General features: G+C 45.2%; 1 protein-coding gene across 3 annotated transcripts in view; it reads left to right on the top strand.

Annotated features, from left to right (window-relative positions):
• Positions 1-10,062, top strand: part of STXBP6 (syntaxin binding protein 6) — a 243,206-nt gene extending 233,144 nt beyond the window's left edge. For all 3 annotated transcript variants that reach the window (XM_045841209.1, XM_045841210.1, XM_045841211.1), the window contains exons 5-6: positions 336-493; positions 7,006-10,062. In XM_045841209.1, the coding sequence (XP_045697165.1) occupies positions 336-493; positions 7,006-7,029 (182 nt within the window). In that variant the 3' untranslated portion in view covers positions 7,030-10,062. The remainder of the gene's footprint in view (positions 1-335; positions 494-7,005) is intronic.
• The last annotated feature ends 3,613 nt before the right edge of the window (positions 10,063-13,675 follow it).

Raw genomic sequence — 13,675 nt, 5'->3', positions numbered from 1 at the left:
ATTTCCATTTGCAAGCCAAGTCCTACATCCAAACAGTGGACCCCGTCCTTTGAGCTCCCCCAAACAGAATGGCAGCAGAGTGGAAATCAGTGGTCTGTTGATGATGGGGATGCGAGAGAAGCTTTCAGCTTTTTCCCAGGTCCTGCAGTCAACAGGCGTTTTTCCTGCAAGTGAGTCGGTCAACCCGTCAGAAGAAGTGTTGACTTGTTTCCTAGACCCGGAGGCCTTTCTATAGTGTGATCCACCTTGCTCTCACAAGATGCTCACCCCTGGCAGCGGTCTGTCACTGTAGGTCATCCAAGCCAGCTTCTGATGCCCTTGCTGTCTTTCTTCAGGAAACAGCATCCTCCATTCAGCAGCTGACAGCGTGACCAGTGCCGTACAGAAAGCAAGCCAGGCCTTGAACGAGCGTGGGGAGCGGTTAGGCCGAGCAGAGGAGAAGACGGAGGACATGAAGAACAGCGCCCAGCAGTTTGCAGAGACTGCACACAAGGTGAGTCCTGCAGACAGCGGGGGGCTTCAGTGCCCAGAAACTATTTCAGTGGGTCTCCCCTGACAGCAGATCCAGAGGCAGGCCTTCCTCCCTATGCATGTTGCACCTGCTACGTACTAAGTACCCAAATCTCGAAGGATTCTTTCCCGTCCCTATTTCCTTGGATATCGCCCTTCTAACGTCTTCATTCCTATGTCTGACCTTGGGCCTTTGAAAAATGTGGACCACCTTTCATTCCTGCCCAGAAGTTGAGGGCTCAAGTGTCAGGGAACGGTGTCAGAGAGGGGGGAAGAGGTCAGAATATCCCTCTTCCCTTGGCCAGTACTTAAAAGAGGCCTTTGGGCTGCTTGTGCTTACTTTTCCTTGCTGCCTCTTTCCGGTCATGAGCATCCTGTGTTCTTATCTTTTCATCGTATGAAAATCGAGCTCCTGTCCCAGGGCACAGTGTCTCTCAGGGCTGGTCTCCCTCTGCCAGGGGTGTGGACCTCTCAGACTGACCCAACTCGTGCAGAGCTGACCCCAAAATTCCCTCCTGCCTCTGGGTCCAGAAAAAAAGTATTTCCCACATGACTGGAATGGTGGGTACACACACCCACATCCACACACTCACTCAGAGTGTACCTTTTAGAGGGGGCCAGGGGAGTTTTTATTGGCAGCCAGTTATCTAAGGCAGTCACAAACCAAAGGACAGAGAGTCCCTGTTGGTCAGGTGATAAAGAGGATTTACTGCTGTTCCTGTGCTTTAGATCAAAGGGCACTTCTTCTCTGGCTAGTGATTCGAATTTAGGTTTCCAGAAACAGCTTCCGCTGATAACTGCTAGCATCTCAGACTCATGATCTGGCCCTACAGATACGCCTTTCAGGTGACCTTTGGGGGGAAAATTTTGCTTCAACAGAAAACCCCATTTTTGCTGAGGAAACAAGATTGGACAACCTGAAAAATAACAAGAAAAATCTCTGCAGCTGAGCTCAGGCTTAGAGCTCAGGCTTTGGCCAGACTGCCGATCGATTCCAAGTGGATGCTTCCTGCCTTCCCTTCCTGCATGCCCTTCACACAGATCTGTCGTTGTGTTCTCAGTTCTCTGTCGTGACAGGGTCTTACTGCACTGCTGCCTTGGGAGCCCCGTTGGTGTTCCCTGGAGAAGAGTTGGCTGGATCTGTTTGAAAAGGCAGGCCATCCTGCTGGAGGCCAGAGCCTCGGCTTACTGTAACTGTCACAGAGGGAACGAGCTCAGATTTATGGTTATCTTGTCCCTGGTCCCTTCTCCAGCCTTCATACTACAGAAATAATGACGAGATGAACATGCTAGGATCCTAGCACCCGCTTCATTTATAACAATGGCAACTTTAGTCATTTAAATGGGGAGTGGACAGAGGAAGTCTGGGGAAGCATTTAAAATGTTGATTTGGGGAAGAGAAGGCTAAAGGGAGTAACTGGTGATTGTCTTCAAGTCTGGGAAGGGTGATGATACAGGCAGCTCTGTTTTAGACCTGACCACACAAAACAGAGCAATCAGTAGTGCACAGATAAAATTCTGCTAAAAAGCAAAAGCTTCAGTTGATGATTAAACCATGAACCAGGTTACCAAGGATGTCTGTAAAATCGCTCTTTGTAAGGTGGAGTACACAATACCTGGAGGTCATCCATGTGGGCGTCCCCCTTAGGGGAACTTACACAAACACTGGACTGGACAGCCTAACCAGATGGCCAGAATTCTTGGCCCTGGCCACCCTGTTTCCCTGATACTGTGGCCAAGTTTGCTAAGCAGTTGGGAAGGCAGCATCCTACAGTAGTTATGGGCACTTGTGTTTGATTTACCATCTCAGTGATTTACTCATCAGTGACCTTGGGCAAGTGCTTAATTTCTCTAAACTCCAGTTTCCTCATCAGTAAAATATGGCTAATTGATACTAGTAGCTATCTTCCAGGGTATTGAGAGAATTGAATGAATTCAAACCTATAAATCTATTAGCACAATACCTGGCACATGTAAATTTAAACTTATGTGGGTTATAGTTATGTCCATAAGAATTGTTTCTACTGAACCTACCCTATTTGGTCACATAATGAGCACAGTGCGGGGATTGGGCGGGGGGGGCATGGAGGGAGAGGATGAGTTAGAAATGGGCTTGAAGATTCTAACACAGGGACGGGAGGGCTGGAGGGGAAGGTGTTGTGCCCTCCAAAGGCGAGGGGAAGACCCCCAGGCAAATGCTGATGCTTTCTAAACACGGAGCAGCCCTTGAAACAGGATGCATCAGAACAGAAACAGATTAGCCCACCAAAGGCCAAAGGGCTTCAGATTTGACCACTAGGAAGATGTTGGAGCCAGTGACCTCCCTTCTTGTGGGTGCCCTGAGGAGGAGGGGAGGGGCTGCTAGTGTCTGTTGAAGGATTGTGAGGGAGACACTGTCAGGGCCAGACTTGATGTTTTTTAGAGTGGAATGTGTACATGGGAATCACCAGCATTAGCAGTATTCCAAATGGGGAGATCAATCTCTTTAGATAAGTGTGGCTATTTTCTCAGAGACTAGGACTTCCTGATTTGAACCCACCAGTGCAGGCTGACCATGAAGATGTCATTTCACAGGCTGCTGGTAAGAGAGAGTTCATAGATGGAGGCCAGACTCTCCAACCCCCCAGACAAAGGTGGCTGTGTTGACTCAGTGGATTGCACTTACAAGTAGAGACTCAGTGCACATATGACATCCCTGAGCAGAGAATGGCAGTTCCAGGTAACAGCTCTTTGTGTTTCCTGGTTGAACAAAGTCATGCAAGTCTAGCAGAAGTGTATGACCCACCTTTCTAGATTGCAGTGGAAAAGGACCTCACGCTTTCCAGTTTTACCCAGTTCTCCTGCAATGACTCACATGTGTCAGAGTAGATTTACACAACCCTGCCATCAAGATATGTGTGTGCTTGTCTTCTGTAGAGCTTGTCTCCTGCAGCCCCTCTCCCCAGCTTGGTTCAGCCTGGCTTGAGGAAGCGTGGTTCCTTCTTGAGCTTTGGGTTTGGCACAGTCTCAGCCCTTAGGAAAGTGTGCTCAGCCACAGAGCAGCCCTGCTCACTTTCCCCTGCCCCCAAGGCACAGCGTAGCGGTGTGGGCAGCACTCTGAGACCTGCCATGGGCAGTGAGTCAGCAGGCGAGAGAGAGTAGGACCCACACCTAGGCATCCTCAGATGACATTTCTCGACAACAGGAATGGTGATCTGCCCTGTTTCGCATAAGCCCACGTTTGTGGGGGAGAGAGTGGTAAGTGGCATCTCACTGGCAGGGACCGGCCACCTCTCTCCTTACTCTGTGTGTTTCCTTTGGGTCTCTGAGCCAGAAGGGACCTCAGAGGTCCAGGCTTCTTAAAGAGTATCCCAGTATGGGCCCTGGCTGGCGTAGCTCAATGGATTGAGCGCAGGCTGCAAACCAAAGTGTTGCAGGTTCAATTCCCAGTCAGGGTACATGCCTGGGTTGCAGGCCATGACCCCCAGCAACCACACATTGATGTTTCTCTCTCTCACTCTCTTTCCCCCTCCCTTCCCTCTCTAAAAATAAATTTAAAAAATAAAATATTAAAAAAAGAGTATCCCAGTATGAGTAATAATAACTATTATCATTATTGTTAGAAAGCTTTCTATGACATATTAATAAAACAAAATATGTCAAAAGGAAATTCTAAACTCCTCCTTAATAGGAACTCTGATTTCTAAATGGATCCATAGTATTTGAGTTGGAGATGACATTTATAGACATGAGGCACAGAGTAGTTGTGACTTTAGAGCTCAAAGTCATATAACAGACTTGTAGCAGGGAAGTGACTGTACCCTGCCTTCCATATTCTGAGCTCCTAGCTCCTAGGGAATTAAAATCCTAGGTAGCATGGAAATGATGCTGCTTTCTGACTTTCTACAAAAAATACCTCAAATAGCAGAAAGCCCAGTCCAGTTGTACTTCTGCAGAGCTGGGCTGGGCACACCCTACCTGGCTGGGACTCCCTTCTGTGGGTCCAGACTCACCAGAGTGGTACCCAGGGCCTGGTGTGCACAGCAGCACCATCGCTGCTGAAGATTAACGGCTGGGTGAACTGACACAAGCCCACTAGTGGAAGGTTAACAGCTGAGTGAGTAAGAGGACAGCAGCACTGATCAAATATTTATGAATGTTACTCATTATGTACAACACTTAACAGCTCTGTGTCGATTTGAATATTCCATGTTGCTAAATATTGTATAAAAAAACTAGAAGACAGAGCAAGAAGTGGGACCATTCAGTAGAGGGGCTCAGAGTGTGGCCGGGGACTGGGATAGATCTGAGGGAGAGCCCTGTCTCTGCCATTCCCATCCACCTTGTTTCCCATAAACTGTTTGAGGTCAGGAGTTATCAGCCACCCCCAAGCTTTGTGGCAAAAACCCACAGCACTGAGTGCACAGCCTGGGCATGCTCAGGACTTCGCAAACACTGTCTAACTGGCGGTTGACTGGCTCTAGGGGTCAGCACTGCAGAAGGCATATGGAGGTCTTTGTTTAGACCGTCCTCACCAGACAGAGGCCCTGGAGCTCTCTCAGCTGAGGTTTCCCGAGCAGAGATTAGTGGAGCAACAGAAGGGCTCGGTCCCCAATCCCCTCTCCTTCCCATGCTGACTTGGCCTGGATGCACCAGCTGCAAGGAAAATGTTGGTGCTGCTCTTGCAGGTGACCTAGCTGAGGTGGTAGCCCCAGGTTATAACTTCCTTGTCGGAGACCCCAAGAAGGGGAAGGGAGCCTAGAGTGGCCCTGGGTTACACAGGGGAAATGAATCTTCGATGGTGTCTTCAGTGTGATGCAGAGCACCTCCTGGTGGAAGCAGGGGGATTCCTCTTGCTATTTCTTCAAGGGCCAAGAACCTGGCCATGGCCAGCTGACAGGTTCTACAAAGCTATTGCCTACATGGGATCTCCTGCCCTTTGCTCAAAAACATTCTCAATTCCAGAATCCTGTCACCTATCTATGTCACTCTGGCCCCAGACTCAGGGATTAACCCCTAATGTCAGACTCTGGACACATGAAAAATTACCATTCAACCTCAACTCTGCCTTCTGGGCTACTTGAAAAGAATCTGGCTAAGGAAGCAATGTCAGATTTAATTTTATGTTCTGTGCCTGCATTCATTTCCTTAAATATATCATTAAGGGCTCCAGGTGGGCCAGGGAAGATATTGAATGATACAGTTGTACTTGGTGTTCCCATTTATAAAGACCTAATACCGCAATAAACTGCATTTCTCAAATACCAGTGGGATTGTTTCAGATGGGGGAGAGAGTGAGAGAGAGACCTGAGTCAGGCGGCCTTTCTCCCCAACCCTGATTCTTGTCTCGCTGCAAGAGATGAATTCAAGTGAGAGACCAACACGTATAGTGGAAATGAGAGAATTTATTTATGCACTTGAGCAAGAGTTACAAGTGGGCACTAGGATTACCGAGTACCCCGACTTTTGGGGTTTGGGGTTTATAGCTGGCTTCTAGAGGTACCCGAGACATACACACAGCTACAGAGGCTTTCTTTCTCAGTTAGTAAAAGCTCTTTGTCTTAGTGACATTGTTACAGGGGTCCCCTTTCCCAGTACAGAATCTCAAGGATTAGCCCCGCCACCTCCCCACGCCCCCACTCCCCCACCCCCGCTTCCTCCTGCTTGTGATGTTAGAACACCTGACAATCTTAGTGAGGCTGTTATAGAAGCCTCCCTTCTTAGTACAGTCTCAAGGATGCCCCTTCCTTCTGCGCTATTGTGCTTTCAATGCTCGGGACATCTGGCAATCTTATCAAACTGAGCTCGGGACTGCCGAGTTAATTGATGAGACAGGTCTTCCTTTTCTTCCAGCCTCCTTCTTTGTTATGCTGTAATGGTGAGGGCCTTGCCTTTATTTCCCCTCTGGCCCCTCCTTCCTAGCTGCTACCTAACAGGATGAGTAGTAAATCAAGGTCTGGACTTGATCTATTGTTCAGCCCTAACATGGTTTAATCCAGTGCTTTGGACTTGATTGACTGTCCAGATTGGATATTGAATGGATCATTGAAAATTGTTTCCCTACCATTGTTGATTTTTCATACTGTAGGAGATGCCAGTAAATGCTTACACTTGAAGACTAGTGGGTTTCTGGACACCTAGTAACCCGGGAGCCCAGAGGTCTTCGTTCTCCTATCCCCCACCTGTTCCACAGGCAGGTCCCTCATCCTGCCTGTGCATTGGCTTTTTCCACTTGCTTCTCTGGTGGAACAAGGGAGCTCCACATAGCACTCTCCCCAACCTGGACACGCACATTAACAAAATTACTGTGAGGAGGAGTAGCAAATGCAGGGCTCCATGGATGACTTGGGGAAATGTTGCACATTTACTGGATGCCACTGTGCATAGTAATGGTGACTGCCCCAGGAAGCAGAACCTCAGTGCTGCTTCTCATTGCGGACACAGGACGGAGCATACCTCAAATTCTCCCGCTGCCTAGTAACACCCTCCTTTTCTCCTGCCTCTCTCTCTCCTTAGCTTGCCATGAAGCACAAATGCTGAGAAACTGCCTCTCCTGGTGACCCTCTTAAGGAAATGGAAGAGTCTGTTCAGCAGTTTTTACGAAAATTCCGGACCTCCACTTGCTTCTTTTTCCCAATGATATATGGACATTTAAGGTTATTGTTTTCTTTTGATATGTTACTCTGTTTTTCTGTTAATATGACAAAGGTGTGGTGTTTATACATTGTGCTAAGAATGCTGCAGTAACAACAGCTTCAGTTTGTTTGTGGGGGTTTTTTCCACTGTGTGTACGTGTGTGTATGTTTTCCCTGTTTTTGCAGGGGGAGGTGGGGTTTGTGATGGTTTGAATATGAAATTTGGACCAAATGATGTACTGAGTTGGGCCTGAACTGACATCATGTATTTTTTTCTGACATGAAGCAGAAAGACATTTTAATATGGTAACATCAGATGTTATTTTTCCTGGTTGGAAATAAAAGGCATAAGCAGTGATTGGTTTCACTCAGTATCCAAGCTACTCTTAATTTGAAGGTTAAGATTCTGTATCCTGAGAAATAAATCTGTATTATGGAAAACAATTGGGTTTCTCAGGGGAAAGAGCAGTCTCAGATTTCGAGTTTTATGTGGTAATCTTTGGCACAAGCCATCACTAGCATTCAGAACAACAAATCAGAATCATAGATAGAAATCTCCTGTTTGAGCTGTAGTCTGAATACTTATTTTCTAGGCTGATTATTTGAAATTATCATAGAAAGGATAAAAATTTGAGATTAAAGACCTAAGAAAAAGCCCATTTAAAAACCTTTGTGCACTTATGGCTGCTTCTTTCGTCATTGTCCCAAATTCCAGTAGCTGGTATTGAAAAGAACTTGGATTTTTATCAAGAATTAAATAAAGGTCTGTGTAACTGATAATGTGAAAACATACTACATCTAAAATCTTTTTTCTTTTCATTTTACAAAGTCATGCCTATTTTAGAAACACCCTGACAATGTTCTTGGGAAATGGCTTTCAGTTTCCTGGTATCTGATTTTTGGAAGTTTTGGTGTTGTTATTGCTGCCTATTTATCTAATGTGATTTCAAGTGTGGGTTTCTTGACCAATCGCATTTCTCCACAACTGCAGCTTGCCCGGTCTGACGGAAAACTGCAGTCGTGAAGCCTTTCTGTCGCAGTCAGACTGAAAAAAGTTGGTTCACACGTGTGATTTTGTATTACTCAAGATAGTACTGGGTTTAGAGTCTGGGAGTTGGCTTCTTGGAGGGATAAAGCGCTAAACATAAAAGCCACGCTTTGTCGTCTTGAACACAAGGCAAGCTGTACATTCAGATACCTTGCCAGCCTCCCGCTGCAGCACACCGATTTTTAAGCTGCCTGAATCTCCAGGGCCCTTTGGGCTCTTCCTGTCCCTGCAGCCAGTTGAGTCCATGTGTATAGTAGCCCCTTACCAGCAGTGTAATATGAATTTCATATTATTTATGCTGATTTAAATACCTTGCACTCTCCTGATAGAGCATTCCTGGGGAGGATGAAAGTTGGGCAGGTGCGGGGAAATGGTCTGAGCAGTACCTATCCGAAGGGAGAGGGGATTTCCCAGAGACAAATGTCTGAATCCTCTTAGGGAGATGATCCAGTTCTAGAAAACTCTGTAAAATGTGTAGGGCAAACTCTGTAAGTTGACTGTAATATTTTGTGCTTTTCTTTGGGTGTCTAAAAAGTTTAAAGAAACAAGAAACTTTCTATCTGATGAGCACCATTAGAAGCATTTACAGTTCCTAAGGCAAGCCCAAAACATCACTCCAAAGAGGTGTTGTTTGCAGATCTCATTTCATGATGCACACACACACACACACACACACCCCCCACAATCCTCCCAAACTGAATTCTAGCTTCAGAGGTAGATAGTTGAAATAAATAATTGAGAGGGTGACTCTAAAAACCCCGACAATAGGCCAAACTCAAAGTGCAATTTCTTGCCAACTACCTAACAACAGCTTTGCAGAGCTGCTTCTAAAGTAGCAGAGGATGAGGTCATAAGCATACTGTGAAATTTGAGATTCTTCCTCCCTGGTTGAATTGTGATAGTTACTCTTCATAAATATAAGTATCCCACATCTTTCCCCACTCTCTGTTTATCCTTTTAGACATAAGTCTTATTGGAAATAGCCTGGATTAGATGCAGACCTATCTGAATTAGCTTCTTGTATTGATTCCCTTCCAGGCGGTGGTCATACCTTGACCTCCCAGGGTCAAAGTCAGGCATAGGGCTCCACCCCACAGAGAGGCCAGAGCAGCAACCCTGGTCCCTCCTCAGCCTCCTGGACTGCTGCACAGGAGCCCTGTGATGACACACGTGAAGTTCTCTGCCATCCTTTTGTAGAAGGTGCTGCAATACAAAATATTAATAAAATCTGACCTAGAGGAAATTGCTGAAATGACTCACATTATTTGGGACCAATTCATTTGGTTGAGCTTGCGAGAAGACATTTAATTTCTGTTTGTTTCATTTCTGCACTTCACTCTGAGTTTTCGGGATAATGTGTAAATGTGAAGAACATCTTAAATTGTATTGACAGTGCATAAAGAAAAGAAATTTCCCAGTGTTATTACTTCCTGGAATGTAGCTGTAGTCTTCTTCACTAGTATTATTAGATATCTGTGTACAGGAAGTATGCAGTTATTCAGGTTAATGTTTCATATTAAAGAATGTATTTGTAAAATGTAACAGGATCAGTAGTTAACATTTTTTAAGCTCTGAAAAAATAATGATTACATGTTAGACTTCAAATTACAGTGAAATCTGTCTTGATACTAACTTTTGTGGCTAGCAAAGGTTGTGCATTTATGTAAAAAATATTTACAGAATGCCCTTACTGAGACATTAAAGATAGATTTCTCTCTTAATTTTTAGAATTGTGACACCGCTGATATCTGTTGTACAGTTAATTCTGCAGAAATTCTCTAAGATGTTATATAATTTTTGTTTTTTTCAGAGACAAGTAACACCTGCTCATGATTCACTATTACAGCAAACTCTAATTTGGTCATTAAATATTTTAACTCTGTGATGAAAGTTTGTTTCTCTCAGTTATTTGTAATACCTATGAAAACACTACCAGGTAGGTGGGCATCGTTGCACTTTGGATGCTAATGGGCAGATCTCCTGTGCCTGCAGGAGACCAAGGAACTAGGATTACTGTTATGATAAGGTTTCATAGCATTATGATAATGAGATTCTATCCAATAAGAAGTATTTTTTTATTCTCCTGAGCCGAGCAATTAGGCCAATTAGTAGTTACCTCTGTGCTGATGATGGTAGTGGTGTGCTCAACTTAAGTATTTATAGCATCCACCCTTATTCAGCAGACTGGTTTCATGCCCTGTTAAATTGGAAAGAAGATTTGATCAAATTACATCAATTTGTTTTTACGGAAAAGTAAATGCAGCTTGTTTCATCACCCCATTTGCTTAGGTGGTTACTATAGCACAATAGCCATCTCTGGGTGGTCATGGCCACTCCGTAACACAGTTGGGACTCAAAATATTTCCTGGGAGGACTGCAAGTGGAAGAGAAAACTGCAGTCTCCACTTTTCAGAGAAAAAAAATGGATGGTTGATCTAGATGAGGACCCAGGCTTAAGTTAATTATGTATTTAAGGGCAGCAGTTCTTGTGAACTAATTATAAACCAAATGCCTTGCAAAGGTGATCTTTTTTCTTAATATAATTTTTATTTGTTAGTAATTACACCACAACCAAATCTCAAATTTTATGGGAGGATTACCGTGATTAGTGTTTTCCGAAAAACCAGTGGTGACTTTTCCCCTTGCTGTCAAGGAGAAAACTGTTGACATCATAATCACCCTCTACTTAAACAAGCAGATTAGGGGTTAGGGTGGGATAGAAGAAAAATAGGAAGAAAAATACCAGAAATACATTTCAAACAAAAATGGAAATGTTTGAGTTTTATTATTGTCGAACCCCAATATTGGAGTCTGGCCACCTTCATGCACCAGCTGAAGGAAATACACAAGCAGGTGTCTGCAATGAAGGAAGGAAGTGGTTTATGGTAGAAGTGGCCAACTCAGAGTATGGGCAAACTCCTGCACTGAAAGACTGGGCTCTCTGATGCTGTGTAGCTCTCAAAGTGCATAGGACAAAATCACAAAACACCATGGGTTAAGGGTTCCAGGTGGTGTTAGGAGCTAGTTGGTCCAAGGTGACATAGGGTAATAAATCATTTATTCAGGTCTTGAAGACAGCTCTGAGGTCAGCTCCAAAGTTCCTCTGTCTGATTTCACCGAAAAGTTGCCAGGGAGGCCCACCTTAGGGCTCAGGAGCTGAAGCATAACAGAGGTCATGATGTTACCTTTAACCTACCAGAGGTCCTTGTGACCAAAAGTCAGGTCCAGGCTATTGTCTTCTGCTGCCCCTGGGGTTAAGGATTATCAAGGGGAAAGGCTAGGTCTGTGAGATGTGGTGAAGAGGGTTTGGGGCAGGGGGGATTTCTAAAGCTATCGTCGCAAATCAGAACCACGAGGACCCTCAGTTTCATTATTTCCCATTGATACTGCTCTGTGTGCCTCTTCACCGGCCGTGGGTGAGCCTGGGTGGTAACAGGGCATGTGTTGCGTGTTCACAGGAGTGTGCAAGCAGCTGTCATCAAGAAAAGGGCTGTGACATCTTTTTGCCCATCTGGACATGGCTAGGCCGATGACAGTATTTGCAGAGGTCAGTAAAACTGGAAAGTGCCACAGGAGGCCATTATCAAGCAAGAGAAATGTAAAGACTTGAGACAGGAAAAAACTCCTGGCTCACAGCTCCTGGAACTCTTACAATTTCCCAAGTGTTGAAAGTGGGGAAAGGTGTCTTTTGTTATGTTAATGAGCTGGCGTTTGGAAAGTACAACCAACCACAGGATTAGAGGGTTAGAACTTCCAGCCCCAGCACCCCCACACCTCCCTGGAAGGGAGAGGGCGCAGAGGTTGTCGATTGCTGGTGGCTAATGATTAATCAGTCATGCCCGTGTAACAAAGCCTCCATCAAAACGGAAGAGGATGAGGTTTGGAGAACTTCTGAGTTGGTGACCATGTAGAGATGCAGGGAGAGCCGTGTGCCTGGGGAGGGCATGGAAACACCTTGACCTTTTTTTCATAACTTGCCCTATGCACCTCTTCCATCTGACTATTCCTGAGTTATATCCTTTTACAATAGACTAGTGATCTAGTAACATATTTCTCTCAGTTCTGTGAGCCTTTCTAGCAAATTAATTGAACCCAAGGATGGCATTGTAGTATTGCTGGTGGAAATAAGATTCTTCCACAGGGTTGTGAGAAAGCATTTTGGGGCCTCATGTATAAGAAGATGTGAGCAATTGTGCCAAAATTTATTGGAGCAAAAACAAAAGACTACCCCAGCTGCCCGATGTCTCACAACCAGGTGGCTCAGCTCTGTCTCACTATGGAAGAAGTCCAGCCCCTGAGTCCTCAGACCTGCACACAAGCCAAGACCCAAAGATACAGAACAACTCTGCATCTCATTTCCCCATCTATACATCCACCACCAAGGCCCAATGGCATTTGGATCAAGACCAGTGCTGCACTTGGGTCTCGGTGTCAACATACACTTGGGCCCATGCTGCTACCAGGGGTGTACAGCAGCTACAGAGGGAGAGACCACATAAACGCATGCGCCTTGGCCCTTTGTTAAGCTTTGATTATATTACTTTGGGCTTGGGAAGGAGTAAGCTTTCTTTCAAACTAACCAATCTTCTTAATTTTTCATGGGTTTTTCTCTGGCCCTCCTCCTATCCAATCACTTTCTTGGGTCTTCTGGGGTTTCATGCCCTTGTCCTATCCAGTTCTTTTCCCAGATTTTCCCAGGCTGGACTCCTCCACTTTATGTCACCATTTTGGTTCCAACTGTACCTGCCCCATACTTTTGTGTTGTCACCTGTCTTCTACTGTGCATGCACCCAACAAAGGAATGTCCCCTGCTGCTGTATCTCTTCCCCCAGTAATCCCAGCTAACAGTCCTCCAGGGAAATTGGAAAGCAGTTCCTTCTGCCCACTTTTGGATGAAGTCCCTTCGGTGGACAACACAACTGTGCCTTGGGGATTCTGTGAAGCTGCAGCTTCCTAGTTAGTCCATCTTAATGTCTGATTCCATTTTCTCCCTTCCTTTATTAATAACTAACTAGCTACCTACATGAACAGTAGGAACTTCTGATTCATAGCCATTTGGTCAGAAGTTCAGATGACAGCCTTGGCATTCTGAGTTGGAAGGTTTGTTGGAACCTCCAATTTCTGGCCACTTGATCAGAAGCACAAGTAACCTAGGCTTGAGTTTGCCATCTGAAATGTGTATTGGGGGTGGGGCAATTTTGAAGGGCTAATCCCTTCGCCTGTGGAATTTGAGGCCGTATGTCCAATAGATAGTGTCAGAATTGAGTTGAATTCTCTGACACTTTGCTGGTGTCTGAGAATTGTTTGTTGGTGTGTGGAAACCTCTCCCCGTAGTGGATTTGGGTCTGGGAACCCAATTCACCCACCCACAAGGCAAGTCTCACTTTATTTCTCTAAATGTGAATGCGCCAGCAGTCCTTTTTTAACAAGATGGTGCAAAAGATGAATTTTCCTTCAGTTTACATTTTGAAAATCCAGAAATTACATATGAAAAGATTTTGTA

Source organism: Phyllostomus hastatus, unplaced genomic scaffold (assembly GCF_019186645.2).
Source record: "Phyllostomus hastatus isolate PE091 unplaced genomic scaffold, TTU_PhHast_1.1 phas_contig_348, whole genome shotgun sequence".
Classification (NCBI taxonomy): domain Eukaryota; kingdom Metazoa; phylum Chordata; class Mammalia; order Chiroptera; family Phyllostomidae; genus Phyllostomus; species Phyllostomus hastatus.
Note: the sequence above shows the minus strand (reverse complement) of the source record. Positions and strands in the feature narration are given on the sequence as shown.